We start from the raw sequence: 25599 nt of genomic DNA on the forward strand, positions 1-25599 counted from the left end.
ATCCCCGAACCCCCTCAAAATTCGCATAACCTCTATCATCCCCCCCCGCTGGGTCCGACACGTATAACAATAGGTCATCCACGTATAACGAGACTCGGTGTTCTTCTCCCCCTCTAATCACCCCTCTCCATTTCCTGGAGTCTCTCAACGCCATGGCCAGAGGTTCAATTGCCAACGCGAACAACAATGGAGACAGCGGGCATCCCTGTCTTGTTCCCCTATATAGTCGGAAATACTCCGATCTATGTCGACCTGTAACTACGCTTGCCGTTGGAGCCCCATAAAGAAGTCTAACCCAGCTAATAAACCCGTTCCCAAACCCAAACCTCCTTAACACTTCCCATAAATACTCCCACTCCACCCTATCAAATGCCTTCTCTGCGTCCATTGCCGCCACTATCTCTGCCTCCCCCTCCACTGGGAGCATCATTATCACCCCTAATAGTCGTCGCACGTTAACATTCAGTTGTCTCCCTTTTACGAACCCTGTCTGGTCTTCGTGCACCACCCCCGGGACACAGTCCTCTATCCTCGACGCCAATACCTTTGCCAACAATTTGGCGTCCACGTTCAATAATGAAATGGGTCTATAAGACCCGCACTGCAACGGATCTTTATCCCTCTTCAAAATTAGCGATATCGTCGCCTCCGACATCGTCGGGGGTAGAGTCCCCCCTTTCCTGGCCTTATTGAACGTCCTCACCATCAACGGGGCCAACAAGTCCACATATTTTCTGTAATACTCCACCGGGAACCCGTCTGGTCCCGGGGCCTTCCCTGCTTGCATGCTTCCCAGTCCCTTAATAACCTCGTCCACCCCAATCGGTGCCCCCAGGCCTACCACCCCCCCCCCCGCTCCTCCACTTTCGGGAACCTCAATTGGTCCAGGAACTGCCGCATCCCCTCCTCTCCCTCTGGGGGTTGAGACCTATACAGTTCCTCATAGAAGGTCTTGAACACCTCATTTATCTTTCCTGCCCTTCGCACCGTGTCTCCCCTTTCGTCTCTAATTCCTCCTATCTCCCTCGCTGCTGCCCTCTTTCGCAATTGATGAGCCAACAGGCGACTAGCCTTTTCCCCATATTCATACCTCCTCCCCTGTGCCTTCCTCCACAGTACCTCCGCCTTTCTGGTGGTCAGAAGGTCAAATTCCGTCTGGAGTCGTCTCCTCTCCCTGTACAATTCCTCCTCCGGGGTCTCTGCAAATTCCCTATCCACCCTTAAAATCTCCCCCAGTAATCTTTCCCTTTCCTTGGCCTCTGTTTTCCTTTTGTGGGCCCCAATGAAGATCAGCTCTCCTCTGACCACCGCTTTTAGTGCTTCCCATACCACTCCCACAGGGACCTCGCCGTCGTCATTGACCTCCAGGTATCTCTCAATACACCCCCGCACTCTTGCACACACTCCCTCATCCGCCATCAGTCCCACATCTAATCGCCAGAGTGTTCTCTGCTCCCTTTCCTCTCCTAATTCCAGGTCCACCCAATGTGGGGCATGATCCGAAACCGCTATGGCTGAGTACTCAGCTTCTTCCACCCTAGAGATCAACGACCTTCCCAAAACAAAAAAATCTATCCGGGAGTACACTTTATGGACATGGGAGAAGAAGGAAAACTCCCTAGCCCTAGGTCTAAGAAATCGCCATGGATCCACTCCCCCCATTTGGTCCATAAACCCCTTAAGTACCTTGGCCGCTGCCGGCCTTCTTCCGGTCCTTGAGCTGGATCTATCTAGCCCCGGGTCCAGCACCGTATTAAAGTCCCCTCCTAAAATCAAGTTTCCTGCCTCCAGGTCCAGTATACGCCCCAGCATCCGTCTCATAAATCCCGCATCGTCCCAGTTTGGGGCATACACATTAACCAACACGACCTCCATTCCCTCCAGCCTGCCACTCACCATTACATATCTACCTCCACTATCTGCTACGATGTTCTTTGCTTCAAATGCTACCCGTTTCCCCACCAAAATGGCCACCCCTCTATTCTTTGCGTCCAGTCCTGAGTGGAACACCTGTCCCACCCATCCTTTCCTTAGCCTAACTTGGTCCGCCACCTTTAGGTGCGTCTCTTGGAGCATAACCACGTCTGCCCTTAGTCCTTTCAAATGCGCGAGCACTCGGGCCCTTTTTATCGGTCCGTTCAGGCCTCTCACGTTCCACGTGATCAGCCTCACTAGGGGGCTACCTGCCCCCCTCCCGTGTCGACTAGCCATTACCTTCTCTAGGCCAGTCCCATATCCCGCCTCCGCACTCCCGCTCGCTCCCCCAGCGTCGCACACCATCCCCGCCCACCCACTCTTTAGCCATTTCCTTTTGGATTTCCGCAGCAGCAACCCAGTTGTCCCCCCCCTCCCCCTCCCTCCCCCCTCCCCGCTAGATCTCTTTCTAGCATGATTGCTCCCCCCATATTACTTCCGTAAGTCAGCTGACTTCAACTGACCCCGGCTACTCCTGCTCACTCCTCGACCCCCCCCCCCCCCCCGTGTGGGGAACTCCCATCCGCCTTGCGCCTGTCTTCCCGCCTTATTCTTTCTGGCGCGGGAACATCCCTTTACCTGACCCGCCTCTTATGGCGCAGCTCCCTTTCCCCTCCCCCTCCCCTTCCCCATTCTCCAACTATGTCCCGTCTTTCCCCCCTCACCGGCGCCCATATTTCCCCAATGTCTCCCCCCTTCCCAATTTACTTCTCAATTAACTTCAACCATAACATTAACAATAACATTTCCTGCAGCATCAGTCCCTCAGTTCCGATCTAATTTCTCTTCTTTGATGAAGGTCCATGCTTCCTCCGCCGTCTCGAAATAATGGTGTCTCTCCTGATACGTGACCCATAGTCTTGCCGGCTGCAGCATCCCGAACTTCACCTTCCTTTTATGCAACACCTCTTTGGCTCGGTTGAAGCTCGCCCTCCTTCTCGCCACCTCCGCACTCCAATCCTGGTATACCCGTACCACTGCATTCTCCCATCTGCTACTCCGCACCTTTTTAGCCCATCTCAGGACCTCTTCTCTATCCTTAAGGCGGTAAAATCGCACGATTATCGCCCTGGGTGGTTCTCCCGCTTTTGGTCTTCTCGCCGGAATCCGATTTGCCCACTCCACCTCCAAGGGGCCCGTAGGGGCCTCAGCACCCATCAGTGAGCTCAGCATCGTACTTGCATACGCTCCACAGTCCACTCCTTCCACACCCTCAGGGAGACCCAGTATCCGAAGGTTCTTCCTTCGCGCTCCATTTTCTAGGGCTTCGATCCTTTCAGTACACTTTTTATGAAGTGCCTCGTGCGTCTGTGTCTTAACCGCCAGGCCCAGGATCTCGTCCTCAATATCTGTCACTTTCTGCTCCACCACGCGGAGCTCTGTCTCCTGGGTCTTTAATGTCTCCTTGAGCCCCTCAATTGCCTGTAGCAACGGGGTCAGCACCTCCCTCTTCAGCAGCTCCACGCACCGTCTCACAATTTCATCCTGCTCAGGCCCCCATGTCGCCTGCGCTTTCTCCGCCGCCATCTTGTACTTCTCTCTTTCTGACCCTTTGGTCGACGATTCCTCGCGCTGCAGCCGCCGCCGCCGGTTTTTTCCTCCCTCGTTTGGGGGGGACTCCCTTCTCACACACCCCACACCGGGTTGCGTCGTCGAAAAATTCCCCGTTGGGGCTCTTAAAAGAGCCCGAAGGTCCGTCGGAGCTGGAGCCGCCGAAGCGTGCGGCTAGCTCGGCATCACCGCAACCGGAAGTCCCTTCAGTGGCCTTGATGAGGTCTTTTCACAGTTGTTCCCTCTGCTGCTAGAATTCACTTTTGATACAGGCCCTCAGGTCAGCTTGCAGCTTTAAGCTTGCCCTTCCCCCGCCTGCATGCTGGAAGAGGCCCTGTTTATCCTGCAGTTGCAGCCAAATCTTTTACTGTTTCTGCCGGGTCTGGCAACCCAGAGACATACCCTTCCTGGGGGACACTGTCGGGGGAATATTGCAGCCTTCTTCCCACACCGGGAAATGTCAAACAAATGCCGTGGGGGCCCTGTAAAAGAGCCCAAAAGTCCGTTCCAAGCGGGAGCTGCCGAATATGCGACCTAGCTCTGCATAGCCGCACCCGGAAGTGCCGAGAAAAGATTAACTTAATACGAGGTAGGTCCATTCAAAAGTCTGGTGGCAGTCGGGAAGAAGCTGTTCTTGAGTCGGTTGGTACGTGACCTCAAACTTTGGTACCTTTTTCCTGACGGAAGGAGGTGGAAGAGAGAATGTCCGGGGTGCGTGGGGTCCTTAATTATGCTGGCTGCCTTTCCGAGGCAGCGGGAATTGTAGACAGAGTCGATGGATGGGAGGCTGGTTTGCGCGATGGACTGGGCTACATTCACAACCTTTTGTAGTTTCCTGCGGTCTTGGGCAGAGCAGGCTCCATACCAAGCTGTGATACAACCAGAAAGAATGCTGTCTATAGTACATCTGTAAAAGTTGGTGAAGGTCGTAGCTGACATGCCAAATTTCCTTAGTCTTCTGAGAAAGTAGAGTCGTTGGTGGGCTTTCTGAACTATAGTGTCGGCATGGGGGGACCAGGACAGCTGTTGGTGACCTGGACACCTAAAAACTTGAAGCTCTCGACCTTTTCTACTTTGTTCCCATTGGTGTAGACAGGGGCATGTTCTCCACTACGCTTCCTAAAGTCAATGACAATCTCCTTTGTTTTGTTGACATTGAGGGCGAGATTATTGTCGTCGCACCAGTTCACCAGATTCTCTGTCTCATTCCTGTACTCTGTCTCGTCATTGTTTGAAATCCGACCCACTACGGTGGTGTCATCAGCAAATTTGAAAATCGAGTTGGAGGGGAATTTGGCCACACAGTCATAGGTGTACAAAGAGTATAGTAGGGGGCTGAGGACACAGCCTTGTGGGGCACCGATGTTGAGGATGATCGTGGAGGAGGTGTTGTTGACTATCTTTACTGATTGTGGTCTGTGGGTTAGAATGTTCAGGATCCAGTTGCAGAGGGAGGAGCCAAGGCCAAGGCCACGGAGTTTGGAGATGAGTTTCGTAGGAATGATGGTGTTGAAAGCTGAGCTGTAGTTGATAAATAGGAGTCTGACATAGGTGTCTTTGTTATCTAGGTGTTCCAGGGTAGAGTGCAGGGCCATGGAGATGGCGTCTGCTGTGGACCTGTTGCAGCGGTAGGCGAACTGTAGTGGATCAAGGCAATCCGGGAGGCTGGAGTTGATTCGTGCCATGACTAACCTTTCGAACCACTTCATTCCGATGGATATCAGAGCCACTGGACGATAGTCAGTAAGGCCACACTGCTTGACTTTTTTTGGGTACGGGGATGAACGCCGTCTTCTTGAAGCAGATAGGGACCTCAGATTGTTGTAAAGAGAGGTTGGAGATGTCTGCGAACACCCCCGCCAGCTGATCCGCGCAAGACCCGAGTGCCCGTCCGGGTACCCCATCCGGGCCAGTGGCTTTCCGAGGGTTGATCTTCGAGAAGGCTGCTCTGACATCTGCAGTGGTGATCTCAGATACAAGTTCATCCGAGGCTTCTGGGGTGGAGGGCGCGCTCACGCTGACCTCTTGCTCAAAGCCGGCATAGAATGCGTTGAGCTCATCAGGGAGGGGTGCGTTGGAGCCGACGATTTTACATGCCTTCATCTTGTAGCCCGTTATGTCTTGCAGACCTTGCCATAGACGGAGGGGATCCATGTGGCTAGCCTGGGACTCGAGCTTGGTCCGGTACTGTCTGTTGGCATCTTTGATGGATTTCTTTAGATCATATCTGGCTTTCATGTATAGGTCAGGGTCACCTGACTTGAACGCTTCAGACCGAGACATCAGCAAGCAGTGGATATCCCTGTTCATCCAGGGTTTCCGGTTGGGAAACACGCGGATTTGTTTCTTTGACACACAGTCTCCGACACACTTACTAATGAAGTCAGTTACTGGAGTGGCGTACTCGTTGAGGCTGGTCGCAGAGTTTTTAAATACTGACCATATTTGTGTAGCAGCGGTCCCAGATGTTTGGGCCTAATCATAGATGTAATCATAGAATTTACAGTGCCATTCGGCCATTCGGCCCATCGAGTCTGCACCGGCTCTTGGAAAGAGCACCCTACCCAAGGTCAACACCTCCACCCTATCCCCATAACCCAATAACCCCACCCAACACTAAGGGCAATTTTGGACACTAAGGGCAATTTATCATGGCCAATCCACCTAACCTGCACATCTTTGGACTGTGGGAGGAAACCGGAGCACCCGGAGGAAACCCACGCAGACACGGGGAGAATGTGCAGACTCCGCACAGACAGTGACCCAAGCCGGGAATCGAACCTGGGACCCTGGAGCTGTGAAGCAATTGTGCTAGCCACAATGCTACCGTGCTGCCCACCGAGGCCTCTGGTGGAACAGGTGACGTGTTGGTGGTAACTTGGTCGTCCGCTCTTGAGCTTGGCCTGATTGAAGTCCCCAGCTACAATGAACAAGGCCTCGGGATGTTTCGTTTCAAGGCTATTTGTGGTGGTGAATATTTCGTCCAGCGCGATTTTCACGATTTTCGCATGGGGTGGGATGTAAACTGCCGTCAGGATAACGGAGCTGAACTCCCGCGGAAGGTAGTAGGGGCGGCATTTTAGCGTCAGGTATTCTAGGTCCGGGAGCAGAAACTCGCCAGAGTTGCTACATCTCGGCACCAGGAGCTGTTGATTAGGAGGGAGACCCTACCTCCCCTCGCCTTGCCTGAGCCGCCGTACTTCCTACGGTGAATTTAGAAGCCCTCAGGTTGTAGGGCACAGTCCGGTGAAGCAGGAGCGAGCCATGTCTCTGTGAAACAGAGCACACAGCAGTCCGGTGAAGCAGGAGTGAGCCATGTCTCTGTGAAACAGAGCACACAGCAGTCCGGTGAAGCAGGAGCGAGCCTTGTCTCTGAAACAGAGCACACAGCAGTCCGGTGAAGCAGGAGTGAGCCATGTCTCTGTGAAACAGAGCACACAGCAGTCCGGTGAAGCAGGAGTGAGCCATGTCTCTGTGAAACAGAGCACACAGCAGTCCGGTGAAGCAGGAGCGAGCCTTGTCTCTCTGAAACAGAGCACACAGCAGTCCGGTGAAGCAGGAGTGAGCCATGTCTCTGTGAAACAGAGCACACAGCAGTCCGGTGAAGCAGGAGTGAGCCGTGTCTCCGTGAAGCAGAGCACACAGCAGTCCGGTGAAGCAGGAGTGAGCCATGTCTCTGTGAAACAGAGCACACAGCAGTCCGGTGAAGCAGGAGTGAGCCATGTCTCTGTGAAACAGAGCACACAGCAGTCCGGTGAAGCAGGAGCGAGCCGTGTCTCTGAAACAGAGCACACAGCAGTCCGGTGAAGCAGGAGTGAGCCATGTCTCTGTGAAACAGAGCACACAGCAGTCCGGTGAAGCAGGAGCGAGCCTTGTCTCTCTGAAACAGAGCACACAGCAGTCCGGTGAAGCAGGAGTGAGCCATGTCTCCGTGAAACAGAGCACACAGCAGTCCGGTGAAGCAGGAGTGAGCCGTGTCTCTGAAACAGAGCACACAGCAGTCCGGTGAAGCAGGAGTGAGCCTTGTCTCTGAAACAGAGCACACAGCAGTCCGGTGAAGCAGGACTAAGCCATGTCTCTGAAACAGAGCACACAGCAGTCCGGTGAAGCAGGAGCGAGCCTTGTCTCCGTGAAACAGAGCACACAGCAGTCCGGTGAAGCAGGAGTGAGCCTTGTCTCCGTGAGGCAGAGCACACACCAGTCCGGTGAAGCAGGAGCGAGCCGTGTCTCTGAAACAGAGCACACAGCAGTCCGGTGAAGCTGGAGTGAGCCACGTCTCTGAAACAGAGCACACAGCAGTCCGGTGAAGCAGGAGCGAGCCATGTCTCTGAAACAGAGCACACAGCAGTCCGGTGAAGCAGGAGTGAGCCATGTCTCTGTGAAACAGAGCACACAGCAGTCCGGTGAAGCAGCAGTGAGCCTTGTCTCTCTGAAACAGAGCACACAGCAGTCCGGTGAAGCAGGAGCGAGCCATGTCTCTGTGAAACAGAGCACACAGCAGTCCGGTGAAGCAGGAGTGAGCCATGTCTCTGAAACAGAGCACACAGCAGTCCGGTGAAGCAGGAGCGAGCGATGTCTCTGAAACAGAGCACACAGCAGTCCGGTGAAGCAGGAGTGAGCCATATCTCTGAAACAGAGCACACAGCAGTCCGGTGAAGCAGGAGTGAGCCGTGTCTCTGAAACAGAGCACACAGCAGTGCCGTGAAGCAGGAGTGAGCCTTGTCTCTGTGAAACAGAGCACACAGCAGTCCGGTGAAGCAGGAGCGAGCCATGTCTCTGAAACAGAGCACACAGCAGTCCGGTGAAGCAGGAGTGAGCCTTGTCTCTCTGAAACAGAGCACACAGCAGTCCGGTGAAGCAGGAGCGAGCCATGTCTCCGTGAAACAGAGCACACAGCAGTCCGGTGAAGCAGGAGCGAGCGATGTCTCTGAAACAGAGCACACAGCAGTCCGGTGAAGCAGGAGTGAGCCATGTCTCTGTGAAACAGAGCACACAGCAGTCCGGTGAAGCAGGAGTGAGCCTTGTCTCTGTGAAACAGAGCACACAGCAGTCCGGTGAAGCAGGAGCGCGCCATGTCTCCGTGAAACAGAGCACACAGCAGTCCGGTGAAGCAGGAGCGAGCCATGTCTCCGTGAAACAGAGCACACAGCAGTCCGGTGAAGCAGGAGTGAGCCTTGTCTCCGTGGAACAGAGCACACAGCAGTCCGGTGAAGCAGAGTGTGCCATGTCTCTGTGAAACAGAGCACACAGCAGTCCGGTGAAGCAGAGTGAGCCATGTCTCTGAAACAGAGCACACAGCAGTCCGGTGAAGCAGGAGCGAGCCATGTCTCCGTGAAACAGAGCACACAGCAGTCCGGTGAAGCAGGAGTGAGCCTTGTCTCCGTGAAACAGAGCACACAGCAGTCCGGTGAAGCAGAGTGAGCCATGTCTCTGAAACAGAGCACACAGCAGTCCGGTGAAGCAGGAGTGAGCCTTGTCTCCGTGAAACAGAGCACACAGCAGTCCGGTGAAGCAGGAGTGAGCCATGTCTCTGAAACAGAGCACACAGCAGTCCGGTGAAGCAGGAGTGAGCCATGTCTCTGAAACAGAGCACACAGCAGTCCGGTGAAGCAGGAGTGAGCCTTGTCTCTGAAACAGAGCACACAGCAGCCCGGTGAAGCAGGAGCGAGCCATGTCTCTGAAACAGAGCACACAGCAGTCCGGTGAAGCAGGAGTGAGCCATGTCTCCGTGAAACAGAGCACACAGCAGTCCGGTGAAGCAGGAGTGAGCCATGTCTCCGTGAAACAGAGCACACAGCAGTCCGGTGAAGCAGGAGTGAGCCTTGTCTCCGTGAAACAGAGCACACAGCAGTCCGGTGAAGCAGAGTGAGCCATGTCTCTGTGAAACAGAGCACACAGCAGTCCGGTGAAGCAGGAGTGAGCCTTGTCTCTGAAACAGAGCACACAGCAGCCCGGTGAAGCAGGAGCGAGCCATGTCTCTGAAACAGAGCACACAGCAGTCCGGTGAAGCAGGAGTGAGCCATGTCTCCGTGAAACAGAGCACACAGCAGTCCGGTGAAGCAGGAGTGAGCCATGTCTCCGTGAAACAGAGCACACAGCAGTCCGGTGAAGCAGGAGTGAGCCATGTCTCTGTGAAACAGAGCACACAGCAGTCCGGTGAAGCAGAGTGAGCCATGTCTCTGTGAAACAGAGCACACAGCAGTCCGGTGAAGCAGAGTGAGCCATGTCTCTGAAACAGAGCACACAGCAGTCCGGTGAAGCAGGAGCGAGCCATGTCTCTGAAACAGAGCACACAGCAGTCCGGTGAAGCAGGAGTGAGCCATGTCTCTGAAACAGAGCACACAGCAGTCCGGTGAAGCAGGAGTGAGCCGTGTCTCTGAAACAGAGCACACAGCAGTCCGGTGAAGCAGGAGCGAGCCATGTCTCTGAAACAGAGCACACAGCAGTCCGGTGAAGCAGGAGCGAGCCATGTCTCTGAAACAGAGCACACAGCAGTCCGGTGAAGCAGGAGTGAGCCATGTCTCTGAAACAGAGCACACAGCAGTCCGGTGAAGCAGGAGTGAGCCATGTCTCTGAAACAGAGCACACAGCAGTCCGGTGAAGCAGAGTGAGCCATGTCTCTGTGAAACAGAGCACACAGCAGTCCGGTGAAGCAGGAGTGAGCCATGTCTCTGAAACAGAGCACACAGCAGTCCGGTGAAGCAGGAGTGAACCATGTGTCTGAAACAGAGCACACAGCAGTCCGGTGAAGCAGGAGTGAGCCTTGTCTCTGAAACAGAGCACACAGCAGTCCGGTGAAGCAGGAGTGAGCCATGTCTCCGTGAAACAGAGCACACAGCAGCCCGGTGAAGCAGGAGTGAGCCATGTCTCTGTGAAACAGAGCACACAGCAGTCCGGTGAAGCAGGAGTGAGCCATGTCTCCGTGAAACAGAGCACACAGCAGCCCGGTGAAGCAGGAGTGAGCCATGTCTCTGAAACAGAGCACACAGCAGTCCGGTGAAGCAGGAGTGAGCCATGTCTCTGAAACAGAGCACACAGCAGTCCGGTGAAGCAGGAGTGAGCCGTGTCTCTGAAACAGAGCACACAGCAGTCCGGTGAAGCAGGAGCGAGCCATGTCTCTCTGAAACAGAGCACACAGCAGTCCGGTGAAGCAGGAGTGAGCCACGTCTCTCTGAAACAGAGCACACAGCAGTCCGGTGAAGCAGGAGTGAGCCATGTCTCTGAAACAGAGCACACAGCAGCCCGGTGAAGCAGGAGTGAGCCATGTCTCTGAAACAGAGCACACAGCAGTCCGGTGAAGCAGGAGTGAGCCATGTCTCTGAAACAGAGCACACAGCAGTCCGGTGAAGCAGGAGTGAGCCGTGTCTCTGAAACAGAGCACACAGCAGTCCGGTGAAGCAGGAGCGAGCCATGTCTCTCTGAAACAGAGCACACAGCAGTCCGGTGAAGCAGGAGTGAGCCACGTCTCTCTGAAACAGAGCACACAGCAGTCCGGTGAAGCAGGAGTGAGCCATGTCTCTGAAACAGAGCACACAGCAGTTCGGTGAAGCAGGAGTGAGCCATGTCTCTGAAACAGAGCACACAGCAGTCCGGTGAAGCAGGAGTGAGCCGTGTCTCTGAAACAGAGCACACAGCAGTCCGGTGAAGCAGGAGCGAGCCATGTCTCTCTGAAACAGAGCACACAGCAGTCCGGTGAAGCAGGAGTGAGCCATGTCTCTCTGAAACAGAGCACACAGCAGTCCGGTGAAGCAGGAGTGAGCCATGTCTCTGAAACAGAGCACACAGCAGTCCGGTGAAGCAGGAGTGAGCCATGTCTCTGAAACAGAGCACACAGCAGCCCGGTGAAGCAGGAGTGAGCCGTGTCGCGGTGAAGCAGAGCACACAGCAGTCCGGTGAAGCAGAGTGAGCCATGTCTCTGAAACAGAGCACACAGCAGCCCGGTGAAGCAGGAGTGAGCCATGTCTCCGTGAAACAGAGCACACAGCAGCCCGGTGAAGCAGGAGTGAGCCATGTCTCTGAAACAGAGCACACAGCAGTCCGGTGAAGCAGGACTGAGCCATGTCTCTGAAACAGAGCAAACAGCAGTCCGGTGAAGCAGGAGTGAGCCGTGTCTCTGAAACAGAGCACACAGCAGTCCGGTGAAGCAGGAGCGAGCCATGTCTCTCTGAATCAGAGCACACAGCAGTCCGGTGAAGCAGGAGCGAGCCATGTCTCTCTGAAACAGAGCACACAGCAGTCCGGTGAAGCAGGAGTGAGCCATGTCTCTGAAACAGAGCACACAGCAGTCCGGTGAAGCAGGAGTGAGCCATGTCTCTGAAACAGAGCACACAGCAGCCCGGTGAAGCAGGAGTGAGCCGTGTCGCGGTGAAGCAGAGCACACAGCAGTCCGGTGAAGCAGAGTGAGCCATGTCTCTGAAACAGAGCACACAGCAGCCCGGTGAAGCAGGAGTGAGCCGTGTCTCGGTGAAGCAGAGCACACAGCAGCCCGGTGAAGCAGGAGTGAGCCATGTCTCTGAAACAGAGCACACAGCAGCCCGGTGAAGCAGGAGCGAGCCATGTCTCTGAAACAGAGCACACAGTAGTCCGGTGAAGCAGGAGCGAGCCATGTCTCTGAAACAGAGCACACAGCAGTCCGGTGAAGCAGGAGTGGGCCTTGTCTCTGTGAAACAGAGCACACAGCAGTCCGGTGAAGCAGGAGTGAGCCTTGTCTCTGAAACAGAGCACACAGCAGCCCGGTGAAGCAGGAGCGAGCCATGTCTCTGAAACAGAGCACACAGCAGTCCGGTGAAGCAGGAGTGAGCCATGTCTCCGTGAAACAGAGCACACAGCAGTCCGGTGAAGCAGGAGTGAGCCATGTCTCCGTGAAACAGAGCACACAGCAGTCCGGTGAAGCAGGAGTGAGCCATGCCTCTGAAACAGAGCACACAGCAGTCCGGTGAAGCAGGAGTGAGCCGTGTCCCGGGAAGCAGAGCACACAGCAGTCCGGTGAAGCAGGAGTGAGCCGTGTCTCTGAAACAGATCGCACAGCAGTCCGGTGAAGCAGGAGCGAGCCGTGTCTCTGTGAAACAGAGCACACAGCAGTCCGGTGAAGCAGGAGTGAGCCATGTCTCTGAAACAGAGCACACAGCAGTCCGGTGAAGCAGGAGTGAGCCATGTCTCTGAAACAGAGCACACAGCAGTCCGGTGAAGCAGGAGTGAGCCGTGTCTCTGTGAAACAGAGCACACAGCAGTCCGGTGAAGCAGGAGTGAGCCATGTCTCTGTGAAGCAGAGCACCCAGCAGTCCGGTGAAGCAGGAGTGAGCCGTGTCTCTGTGAAACAGAGCACACAGCAGTCCGGTGAAGCAGGAGTGAGCCATGTCTCTGTGAAACAGAGCACACAGCAGTCCGGTGAAGCAGGAGTGAGCCGTGTCTCTGAAACAGAGCACACAGCAGTCCGGTGAAGCAGGAGTGAGCCATGTCTCTGTGAAACAGAGCACACAGCAGTCCGGTGAAGCAGGAGTGAGCCATGTCTCTGAAACAGAGCACACAGCAGTCCAGTGAAGCAGGAGTGTGCCGTGTCTCTGAAACAGAGCACACAGCAGTCCGGTGAAGCAGGAGCGAGCCATGTCTCTGAAACAGAGCACACAGCAGTCCGGTGAAGCAGGAGTGAGCCATGTCTCTGAAATAGAGCACACGGCAGTCCGGTGAAGCAGGAGTGAGCCGTGTCTCTGAAACACAGCACACAGCAGTCCGGTGAAGCAGGAGCGAGCCATGTCTCTGAAACAGAGCACACAGCAGTCCGGTGAAGCAGGAGCGAGCCGTGTCTCTGAAAAAGAGCACACAGCAGTCCGGTGAAGCAGGAGCGAGCCATGTCACTGAAACAGAGCACACAGCAGTCCGGTGAAGCAGGAGCGAGCCGTGTCTCTGAAACAGAGCACACAGCAGTCCGGTGAAGCAGGAGTGAGCCATGTCTCTGAAACAGAGCACACAGCAGTCCGGTGAAGCAGGAGTGAGCCATGTCCCTGTGAAACAGAGCACACAGCAGTCCGGTGAAGCAGGAGCGAGCCATGTCTCTGTGAAACAGAGCACACAGCAGTCCGGTGAAGCAGGAGTGAGCCGTGTCTCTGAAACAGAGCACACAGCAGTCCGGTGAAGCAGGAGTGAGCCATGTCTCTGTGAAACAGAGCACACAGCAGTCCGGTGAAGCAGAGTGTGCCTTGTCTCTGAAACAGAGCACACAGCAGTCCAGTGAAGCAGGAGCGAGCCATGTCTCCGTGAAACAGAGCACACAGCAGTCCGGTGAAGCAGAGTGAGCCATGTCTCCGTGAAACAGAGCACACAGCAGTCCGGTGAAGCAGGAGCGAGCCATGTCTCTGTGAAACAGAGCACACAGCAGTCCGGTGAAGCAGGAGTGAGCCATGTCTCTGAAACAGAGCACACAGCAGTCCGGTGAAGCAGGAGCGAGCCATGTCTCTCTGAAACAGAGCACACAGCAGTCCGGTGAAGCAGGAGTGAGCCATGTCTCTCTGAAACAGAGCACACAGCAGTCCGGTGAAGCAGGAGTGAGCCATGTCTCTGAAACAGAGCACACAGCAGTCCGGTGAAGCAGGAGTGAGCCATGTCTCTGAAACAGAGCACACAGCAGCCCGGTGAAGCAGGAGCGAGCCATGTCTCTGAAACAGAGCACACAGCAGTCCGGTGAAGCAGGAGTGAGCCATGTCTCTGAAATAGAGCTCACGGCAGTCCGGTGAAGCAGGAGTGAGCCGTGTCTCTGAAACACAGCACACAGCAGTCCGGTGAAGCAGGAGCGAGCCATGTCTCTGAAACAGAGCACACAGCAGTCCGGTGAAGCAGGAGCGAGCCGTGTCTCTGAAACAGAGCACACAGCAGTCCGGTGAAGCAGGAGCGAGCCATGTCACTGAAACAGAGCACACAGCAGTCCGGTGAAGCAGGAGCGAGCCGTGTCTCTGAAACAGAGCACACAGCAGTCCGGTGAAGCAGGAGTGAGCCATGTCTCTGAAACAGAGCACACAGCAGTCCGGTGAAGCAGGAGTGAGCCATGTCCCTGTGAAACAGAGCACACAGCAGTCCGGTGAAGCAGGAGCGAGCCATGTCTCTGTGAAACAGAGCACACAGCAGTCCGGTGAAGCAGGAGTGAGCCGTGTCTCTGAAACAGAGCACACAGCAGTCCGGTGAAGCAGGAGTGAGCCATGTCTCTGTGAAACAGAGCACACAGCAGTCCGGTGAAGCAGAGTGTGCCTTGTCTCTGAAACAGAGCACACAGCAGTCCAGTGAAGCAGGAGCGAGCCATGTCTCCGTGAAACAGAGCACACAGCAGTCCGGTGAAGCAGAGTGAGCCATGTCTCCGTGAAACAGAGCACACAGCAGTCCGGTGAAGCAGGAGCGAGCCATGTCTCTGTGAAACAGAGCACACAGCAGTCCGGTGAAGCAGGAGTGAGCCATGTCTCTGAAACAGAGCACACAGCAGTCCGGTGAAGCAGGAGCGAGCCATGTCTCCGTGAAACAGAGCACACAGCAGCCCGGTGAAGCAGGAGTGAGCCATGTCTACGTGAAACAGAGCACACAGCAGTCCGGTGAAGCAGGAGTGAGCCATGTCTCGGTGAAGCAGAGCACACAGCAGTCCGGTGAAGCAGGAGTGTGCCATGTCTCTGAAACAGAGCACACAGCAGTCCGGTGAAGCAGGAGCGAGCCATGTCTCTGAAACAGAGCACACAGCAGTCCGGTGAAGCAGGAGTGAGCCATGTCTCTGAAACAGAGCACACAGCAGTCCGGTGAAGCAGGAGTGAGCCTTGTCTCTGAAACAGAGCACACAGCAGCCCGGTGACGCAGGAGCGAGCCATGTCTCTGAAACAGAGCACACAGCAGTCCGGTGAAGCAGGAGCGAGCCATGTCTCTGAAACAGAGCACACAGCAGTCCGGTGAAGCAGGAGTGGGCCTTGTCTCTGTGAAACAGAGCACACAGCAGTCCGGTGAAGCAGGAGTGAGCCTTGTCTCTGAAACAGAGCACACAGCAGCCCGGTGAAGCAGGAGCGAGCCATGTCTCTGAAACAGAGCACACAGCAGTCCGGTGAAGCAGGAGTGAGCCATGTCTCCGTGAAACAGAGCACACAGCAGTCCGGTGAAGCAGGAGTGAGCCATGTCTCCGTGAAACAGAGCACACAGCAGTCCGGTGAAGCAGGAGTGAGCCATGTCTCTGAAACAGAGCACACAGCAGTCCGGTGAAGCAGGAGTGAGCCGTGTCTCCGTGAAACAGAGCACACAGCAGTCCGGTGAAGCAGGAGTGAGCCGTGTCTCTGAAACAGATCGCACAGCAGTCCGGTGAAGCAGGAGCGAGCCGTGTCTCTGTGAAACAGAGCACACAGCAGTCCGGTGAAGCAGGAGTGAGCCATGTCTCTGAAACAGAGCACACAGCAGTCCGGTGAAGCAGGAGTGAGCCATGTCTCTGAAACAGAGCACACAGCAGTCCGGTGAAGCAGGAGTGAGCCGTGTCTCTGTGAAACAGAGCACACAGCAGTCCGGTGAAGCAGGAGTGAGCCATGTCTCTGAAACAGAGCACACAGCAGTCCAGTGAAGCAGGAGTGTGCCGTGTCTCTGAAACAGAGCACACAGCAGTCCGGTGAAGCAGGAGCGAGCCATGTCTCTGAAACAGAGCACACAGCAGTCCGGTGAAGCAGGAGCGAGCCATGTCTCAGAAACAGAGCACACAGCAGTCCGGTGAAGCAGGAGTGAGCCATGTCTCTGTGAAACAGAGCACACAGCAGTCCGGTGAAGCAGGAGTGAGCCTTGTCTCCGTGAAACAGAGCACACAGCAGTCCGGTGAAGCAGGAGTGAGCCTTGTCTCTGAAACAGAGCACACAGCAGTCCGGTGAAGCAGGAGCGAGCCATGTCTCTGAAACAGAGCACACAGCAGTCCGGTGAAGCAGGAGCGAGCCGTGTCTCTGAAACAGAGCACACAGCAGTCCGGTGAAGCAGGAGCGAGCCATGTCTCTGAAACAGAGCACACAGCAGTCCGGTGAAGCAGGAGCGAGCCATGTCTCTGAAACAGAGCACACAGCAGTCCGGTGAAGCAGGAGCGAGCCATGTCTCCGTGAAACAGAGCACAGAGCAGTCCGGTGAAGCAGGAGTGAGCCATGTCTCTGTGAAACAGAGCACACAGCAGTCCGGTGAAGCAGGAGTGAGCCTTGTCTCCGTGAAGCAGAGCACACAGCAGTCCGGTGAAGCAGGAGTGAGCCTTGTCTCTGAAACAGAGCACACAGCAGTCCGGTGAAGCAGGAGCGAGCCGTGTCTCTGAAACAGAGCACACAGCAGTCCGGTGAAGCAGGAGCGAGCCATGTCTCTGAAACAGAGCACACAGCAGTCCGGTGAAGCAGGAGCGAGCCATGTCTCTGAAACAGAGCACACAGCAGTCCGGTGAAGCAGGAGCGAGCCATGTCTCCGTGAAACAGAGCACAGAGCAGTCCGGTGAAGCAGGAGTGAGCCATGTCTCTGTGAAACAGAGCACAGAGCAGTCCGGTGAAGCAGGAGTGAGCCATGTCTCTGTGAAACAGAGCACACAGCAGTCCGGTGAAGCAGGAGTGAGCCTTGTCTCTGAAACAGAGCACACAGCAGTCCGGTGAAGCAGGAGTGAGCCTTGTCTCTGAAACAGAGCACACAGCAGTCCGGTGAAGCAGGAGCGAGCCGTGTCTCTGAAACAGAGCACACAGCAGTCCGGTGAAGCAGGAGCGAGCCATGTCTCTGAAACAGAGCACACAGCAGTCCGGTGAAGCAGGAGCGAGCCGTGTCTCTGAAACAGAGCACACAGCAGTCCGGTGAAGCAGGAGCGAGCCATGTCTCTGAAACAGCACACAGCAGTCCGGTGAAGCAGGAGTGAGCCATGTCTCTGTGAAACAGAGCACACAGCAGTCTGGTGAAGCAGGAGTGAGCCATGTCTCTGAAACAGAGCACACAGCAGTCCGGTGAAGCAGGAGCGAGCCATGTCTCTGAAACAGAGCACACAGCAGTCCGGTGAAGCAGGAGCGAGCCATGTCTCTGTGAAACAGAGCACACAGCAGTCCGGTGAAGCAGAAGTGAGCCATGTCTCGGTGAAGCAGAGCACACAGCAGTCCGGTGAAGGAGGAGTGAGCCATGTCTCCGTGAAGCAGAGCACACAGCAGTCCGGTGAAGCAGGAGTGAGCCATGTCTCTGTGAAACAGAGCACACAGCAGTCCGGTGAAGCAGGAGTGAGCCATGTCTCCGTGAAACAGAGCACACAGCAGTCCGGTGAAGCAGGAGTGAGCCATGTCTCTCTGAAACAGAGCACACAGCAGTCCGGTGAAGCAGGAGCGAGCCATGTCTCTGAAACAGAGCACACAGCAGTCCGGTGAAGCAGAGTGTGCCTTGTCTCCATGAAACAGAGCACACAGCAGTCCGGTGAAGCAGGAGTGAGCCATGTCTCTGAAACAGAGCACACAGCAGTCCGGTGAAGCAGGAGTGAGCCATGTCTCTGAAACAGAGCACACAGCAGTCCGGTGAAGCAGGAGTGAGCCATGTCTCTGTGAAACAGAGCACACAGCAGTCCGGTGAAGCAGAGTGAGCCATGTCTCTGTGAAACAGAGCACACAGCAGTCCGGTGAAGCAGGAGTGTGCCATGTCTCTGAAACAGAGCACACAGCAGTCTGGTGAAGCAGGAGTGAGCCATGTCTCTGTGAAACAGAGCACACAGCAGTCCGGTGAAGCAGAGTGAGCCATGTCTCCGTGAAACAGAGCACACAGCAGTCCGGTGAAGCAGGAGTGAGCCATGTCTCTGAAACAGAGCACACAGCAGTCCGGTGAAGCAGGAGTGAGCCATGTCTCTGTGAAACAGAGCACACAGCAGTCCGGTGAAGCAGAGTGAGCCATGTCTCTGTGAAACAGAGCACACAGCAGTCCGGTGAAGCAGGAGTGTGCCATGTCTCTGAAACAGAGCACACAGCAGTCTGGTGAAGCAGGAGTGAGCCATGTCTCTGTGAAACAGAGCACACAGCAGTCCGGTGAAGCAGAGTGAGCCATGTCTCCGTGAAACAGAGCACACAGCAGTCCGGTGAAGCAGGAGTGAGCCATGTCTCTGTGAAACAGAGCACACAGCAGTCCGGTGAAGCAGGAGCGAGCCATGTCTCTGAAACAGAGCACACAGCAGTCCGGTGAAGCAGGAGCGAGCCATGTCTCTGTGAAACAGAGCACACAGCAGTCCGCTGAAGCAGGAGCGAGCCATGTCTCTGTGAAACAGAGCACACAGCAGTCCGCTGAAGCAGGAGCGAGCCATGTCTCCGTGAAACTGAGCACACAGCAGTCCGGTGAAGCAGGAGCGAGCCATGTCTCCGTGAAACAGAGCACACAGCAGTCCCTCAGTTCTCTTTGAAAAGTGAGTCTGGCTTTAAGTTTGTCGAGTTTGTTTTCTGGAGATTGGACATTAGCTGGGAGTGAGCTGGGCAGAGGGGCTTTGGGGCCGCGATGTTTCACTCTCCCCTGCAGCCCTGCACCTTTTCCACGTGGGAATAACGTGGGGATAAGTCAATACAGAATGTATAATTGATTGTTGGGAAGTATGTTTCCCGGGGTGTTTATTTGCTGTCACCTGTTTTGATGCATGTTTCTTATAAAATACATTTTTTTAAATTGTAAATGTTATTGTCACAAGTAGACTCACATTAACACAGCAATGAAGTTATTGTGAAAAGCCCCTAGTTGCCTCATTCCGGCGCCTGTTCGGGTACACGGAGGGAGAATTCAGAATGTCCAAATTACCTAACAGCTCGTCTTTCGGGACCCAGACACTTAACACTTTCACACACACTCACACTCAGCCACACACATTTACTCACAAACCCACACACTTATGCAAGCACTGACCTGCGTCTGCACACTTATAAATATGCGCACATTCACACATTTGTGCACTTTCACACACACAGAATCACAGACTCATACACACTCTCACACACACACTCACACACACACACTCTCACACACACACAGTCACATATACAGACTCACACACACACAGACTCACACACGCATACACACTCACACACACTCAAACACATACACACTCTCTCACACTCACACACACACACAGACTCACACACGCATACACACTCAAACACATACACACTCTCTTACACTCACACACACACACACATACAGACTCATACACACACTCACATAGACACACACACAGACTCACACACGCATACACACTCACACACACTCACATACACTCTCTCTCACACACACACTCACACACACTCAAACACATACACACTCTCTCTCACTCACACACACAGTTGGAGTCTGTAGTATATTTTTCAGATACCCTGTGACTGAGTGTTCTTCATTGCAGATTTGTTGACCGGTGAGGTGACAAAATCTCTGTTAAGTTGGAGTGAAAATTTTGTCTCAAACAATCACATGTGAAAGGGTGAGAGGAGCAGGAAGTGAAGACCATGGATGGGAAGGAGGAGAACATGGAGAGGTAGGTTCCTGCTTTATTCTGCTGATGTCTGGGCCTAGTTCTGCGATTCAGAATGTTAAACTCAGCGACCAAAGAGAAGAACCGGGGGTGGAGAGTAAGTGAGAAGGTGAGACCCGAGTTGTGGGTCTGACGATCTGTGGATTGAGAAAACTCCTGAGCTCCTAGTTCAGGATGAATTTGAGAAGCCAGTGAAAGAGCTTTGACGTTAACCCACTGAGGTTGAAGGGCAGCACGGTGGCGCAGTGGTTAGCACTGCTGCCTCACGGCGCCGAGGTCCCAGGTTCGATCCCGGCTTTGGGTCACTGTCCGTGTGGAGTCTATGTTCATACATCTTTGAAAGTTGCCACTCAAGTGGATAGAGCTGTGAAGAAGGCCTATGGTGTGTTCGCGTTCATTAACAGAGGGATTGAATTTAAGAGCCGTGAGGCGATGATGCAGCTGTACAAAACTTTGGTGAGACCACATTTGGAGTACTGTGTACAGTTCTGGTTGCCTCATTTTAGGAAGGATGTGGAAGCTTTGGAAAAGCTGCAAAGGAGATTTACCAGGATGTTACCTGGAATGGAGAGTAGGTCTTACGAGGAAAGGTTGAGGGTGCTAGGCCTTTTTTTCATTAGAACGGAGAAGGATGAGGGGCGACTTGATAGAGGTTTATAAGATGATCAGGGGAATAGATAGAGTAGACAGTCAGAGACTTTTTCCCCGGGTGGAACAAACCATTACAAGGGGACATAAATTTAAGGTGAAAGGTGGAAGATAGAGGAGGGATATCAGAGGTAGGTTCTTTACCCAGAGAGTAGTGGGGGCATGGAACGCACTGCCTGTGGAAGTAGTTGAGTCGGAAACATTAGGGACCTTCAAGCAGCTATTGGGATAGGTACATGGATTACGGTAAAATGATATAGTGTAGATTTATTTGTTCTTAAGGGCAGCACGGTAGCATTGTGGATAGCACAATTGCTTCACAGCTCCAGGGTCCCAGGTTCGATTCCGGCTTGGGTCACTGTCTGTGCGGAGTCTGCACGTCCTCCCCGTGTCTGCGTGGGTTTCCTCCGGGTGCTCCGGTTTCCTCCCACAGTCCAAAGATGTGCAGGTTAGGTGGATTGGCCTTGATAAATTGCACTTAGTGTCCAAAATTGCCCTTGGTGTTGGGTGGAGGTGTTAAGTTTGGGTAGGGTGCTCTTTCCAGGAGCCGGTGCAGACTCGGGGGGCCAAATGGCCTCCTTCTGCACTGTAAATTCAATGATAATCTATGAATAATCTAGGACAAAGGTTCAGCACAACATCATGGGCCGAAGGGCCTGTTCTGTGCTGTATTTTCTATGTTCTATGTTCTATTCAATGGCATTACCATCACAGAGTCCCCCATGATGGGGGTTACCATTGAACAGAAACTGGACTAGACTAGTCACATTAATACTATGGCAGCAAGAGCAGGTCAGAGGCTGGGAATTCTTAGGTCAGTAACTCACCTCCTGACCCCCAAAACTTTGTCCATCGTCTATAATAATAATAATAGCTTATTGTTACAAGTAGGCTTCAATGAAGTTACTGTGAAAAGCCCCTATAAGGCACAAGTCAGGATGAACAACATTCAAGAAACCCGACACCATCCAGGAAAAAGCAGCCCGCATGATTGGCACGCAGCCAGCCACCTTAAACATCCACTCCCTTTTACCTTCAGCGCACCGTGGCAGCCGCGTGTGCCATCAATACATTGCATTGCAGTAACTCGATAAGTTCGACAGCACCTTCCAAACCTGTGACCTCTACCATCTAGAAGGGCAAAGGCAGCAGATAACCGGGAACCCCCAGCCCGTTCAAGTTCCCCTCCAAGCCACACACTTGACTTGGAAATATATCGTCCGGTCCTTCACTGTCGCTGGGTAAAATCCTGGATCTCCCTCCCTAACAGCACTGTGGGTGTACCTACACCACAGGGACTGCAGCGGTTCAAGAAGCAGCTCACCACCACCTTCCCAGGGGGCAAGTAGGAATGAGTAACCAATGCTGGCTTAGCCAAACCCACATCTCATGAAAAAGAAGAAAAATATGAAATAGTCACAAGCAACAAGGAATTCAGACAAAAATTCTTTGGCAACGCTGCTTTACACAGAGAATGTTGAGAATGCGGAACTCAGTCCCACTGGACTAGTTGTGGTGAATCACAGATACATTGAAGGAATAGCTGGGGGAGGGTGACTGCAATGGAAGGATATGGTGATGGGGTGAGTGAAGATGGGTGGAAGTAGGCTCCTGTGCAGCACAAACATTACCATGGAGCAGAACGGCCAGATGCTGTTCTGGAAATTCCGTCTCATGTTTATCACTTTTATTTCCATATCTCAGATCAGAAAATGTTCAGCCCACAAGGCCTCTGGCCAGAGAAGAGGTGATGAGCGACCAAAGTTCAGATATCAATGCACTGGAGGAGGAAAGGTGGGTGCCTGCCTGCTGCTGAATATCTCTGAACTCAGGGAATCCTTGGGTAATGATCAGTGTGCGAGGATGTGTTTGAACAGTTTGAAGTTCCACTTACAAAGCAGAGGGAGCGAGGCATCATAGATTATCATAGAATTTACAGTGCCGAAGGAGGCCATTCGGCCCATCGAGCCTGCACCGGCTCTTGGAAAGAGCACCCTACCCAAGGTCAACACCTCCACCCTATCCCCATAACCCAGTAACTCCAACCAACACTAAGGGCAATTTTGGACACTAAGGGCAATTTATCATGGCCAATCCAACAAACCTGCACATCTTTGGACTGTGGGAGGAAACCGGAGCACCCGGAGGAAACCCACGCAGACAGGGGGAGGATGTGCAGACTCCGCACAGACAGTGACCCAAGCCGGAATCGAACCTGGGACCCTGGAGCTGTGAAGCAATTGTGCTATCCACAATGCTACCGTGCTGCCCATCGATTGGGATGGTGTGGTAGGAAAGTCAGGGTAGTCCGTGCCCGCCAATGCAGCGCCCAACATTGATTAAGCAGTCAAGTTCAGGAGAGTCTGGCACAAATGTTCTTAACTAAGTTGATCAGACAGGATTACAACACAGGAGGAACAGGCGATTCAGCCCAATCCATATTGGTGCTTATCCTCCCCGGAGCAGTAACAAACTCCATGTGCCTGCTCTTCTTCAATATCCCCTTATCTCCCTTTGCTTCAACCTCCCAAATCGTGATTCCTTAAGTGTCGATATGATCTGAGTTTTAATCACTAACTGATTCCACAACCTCACAATCCCCTGTGTGAAAGAAGGCTTTCCTAATCTCTGCCCGAATTCTTTTGCATTTAATCTATGTAATAATAATCTTTATTGTCACAAGTAGGCTTACATTAACACTGCAATGAAGTTACTGTGAAAAGCCCCTAGTTGCCACATTCCGGCACCTGTTCGGGTACACAGAGGGAGAATTCAGAATGTCCAATCCACCCAACAAGCACGTCTTTCGGGACTTGTGGGAGGAAACCGGAGCACCCGGAGGAAACCCACGCACACACGGGGAGAACGTGCAGACTCCGCACAGACAGTGACCCAAGCCGGGAATCGAACCTGGGACCCTGGCGCTGTGAAGCCACAGTGCTAGCCACTGCGCTACTGTGCCATCCTTGTTCCCTTGTTCTATAACCAATGGAAACAGTGCTTCTATCTATCCTTTCATTATCACTTTTATATCATATACCTCTTGTCATAAAACTGAAAAATTATGGCCTTAACCACCAGAGATACTACTTTTAATGTTCTGAATTGTGAACCTGAACTCTCAATTTCTTCTACATTTCTTGCTCTTCCTCTATTCAAAATAGAATATTTTTAAACCCAATATATCGCCTCACATTGAGGTCCATCTGCCATTCATTGCACCATCTTATCAATGGTCCTTTATTCTCAGAATTATCCTATATCAAATCATTGGAAAATTGCAAATTGAAGATGGAAAATGGAATGTTCTTAAAACATTCCTTAAAGTTAATGAGTGAACCAGATGTGTTTTGCCAACAATTGACAACGGCTCCATGTTTTAATTCCAATTGAATTCAAATTTCACCTCGGCCATGAATTTGAATACTGTTCCCCAGAGCATTCTCTATATTACTGGTCCAGTAACAATGCCGTTACGCCACTGCCTCCCCATTCTATTCACCCATCTTAGGGTGGGCCATTACACTGGTCCCTGGAAAGGACAGTGGAAATGTGGCTGGCTGAGGGTTGAGTAGGACAGATCGCTGCCTCATTACACACCCCGCCTGATTGAACACTTCAAAATCAGGAGCTCTCGAGCTCAGGTACAGGCTGATACACAAAGAATGACTCCTGGGCAGGGCTTCATCAGCCAAACCACCACCTCTACCACCTAGAAGGACAAGGGCAGCAGACACATGAAAACACCACAAGTTGGAGGTTCCCCTCCAAGTCACTCACCGCCCTGACTTGGAAATATAGCACCATTCCTTCACTGTCACTGGGTCAAAATCCTGGATCTCCGACTCTAACAGCACAGTGGTTGTACCACATGGGCTGCAATTGTTCAAGAAGGCAGCTCACCACCAACTTCTCAAGGACAATTAGGAATGGGCAATAAAATGTCGGTTTTATTAGTGATGCCGACACCCTGAGAATGATTTTTTAAAAAGAACTCAGTTTAACAATATTGTTAAAATAAGCTAGAGGAGAGATAAGAGGAACTATTTTTATATACTGAGTAGTTATAAGCTGGAAGGTGCTGCCTGAGAGAGAAATGGGAGCAGGTTCAATAGTATCTTTCAAAGCAAAATTGTATAAATACTTTAAAGAAAACATTTCCGTGGCAAAGAGAGGGGAATTAATTGGACAGCTCTTACACTGAGGCAATAGGACACGATGGACTAATGACCTCGGAAGATATCCTACCATCTACCAGCCTGAGTTTAAGGTATCCGCTCTTCCACACCAACCAATCATAGAATTTCTACAGGGCAGAAGGAGGCCATTCAGCCTCCCGCGTTTGCACTGACCCTCAGAAAGAACACCCTACCTAGGCACACTCCCCCGCCCTATTCCCATAGCCCCTCCTAACCCACACATCCCTGGACACTAAGGGCAATTTAGCATGGCCAATCCACCTAATCTGCCCATCTTTGGACTGTGGGAGGAAACCGGAGCACCTGGAGGAAACCCACACAGACATGGGGAGAACGTGCAGACTCCACACAGACAGATACCTGAGGCCAGAATGGAACCTGGGTTCCTGGCGCTGTGAGGCAGCAATGCTAACCACTGTGCTACCGTGCCGCCCTTCTGCGACTGTAGCCCAGCCTGTGTCTCACTCCAGGATATTTATTACTACTAGGCTAACACAAGGCCATTGACAGCGGAGACACTGAGAAGAGGTTTCCCCTGACTGAAGAACCTGGATCACGGAACACAGTCTCGGGATAAAGGGTTGGTTATTCAGGGCTGATATTCAAGACAAACTTTCTGAGTATTGCTGAAAAAAGAGATATGCTATTGAAGGTTTTCACCTTGAACTCATCAATGCCTTGACCAATCAGAGTCGACCCGCCTGGTATGAATTTAAACAAAAGTTTGGGGATAACTGTTCT

At 53.1% G+C, this 25599-nt stretch overlaps 1 protein-coding gene across 3 annotated transcripts in view; it reads left to right on the forward strand.

Annotated features, from left to right (window-relative positions):
- LOC140428850 (tyrosine-protein kinase Lyn-like) overlaps positions 1-25599 on the forward strand; it is an 84286-nt gene that overhangs the window by 14769 nt on the left and 43918 nt on the right. The window contains exons 1-3 of one of the 3 annotated variants that reach the window (XM_072515502.1): positions 5080-5268; positions 19883-20014; positions 22364-22453. In XM_072515502.1, coding sequence (XP_072371603.1) covers positions 19986-20014; positions 22364-22453 — 119 coding nt within the window. In that variant the 5' untranslated portion in view covers positions 5080-5268; positions 19883-19985. Of the gene's footprint in view, positions 1-5079; positions 5269-19882; positions 20015-22363; positions 22454-25599 lie in introns of those variants that run through there. The other 2 variants (XM_072515503.1, XM_072515504.1) reach the window with 2 other exon arrangements.

Source organism: Scyliorhinus torazame, chromosome 8, assembly GCF_047496885.1.
Source record: "Scyliorhinus torazame isolate Kashiwa2021f chromosome 8, sScyTor2.1, whole genome shotgun sequence".
Classification (NCBI taxonomy): Eukaryota; Metazoa; Chordata; class Chondrichthyes; order Carcharhiniformes; family Scyliorhinidae; genus Scyliorhinus; species Scyliorhinus torazame.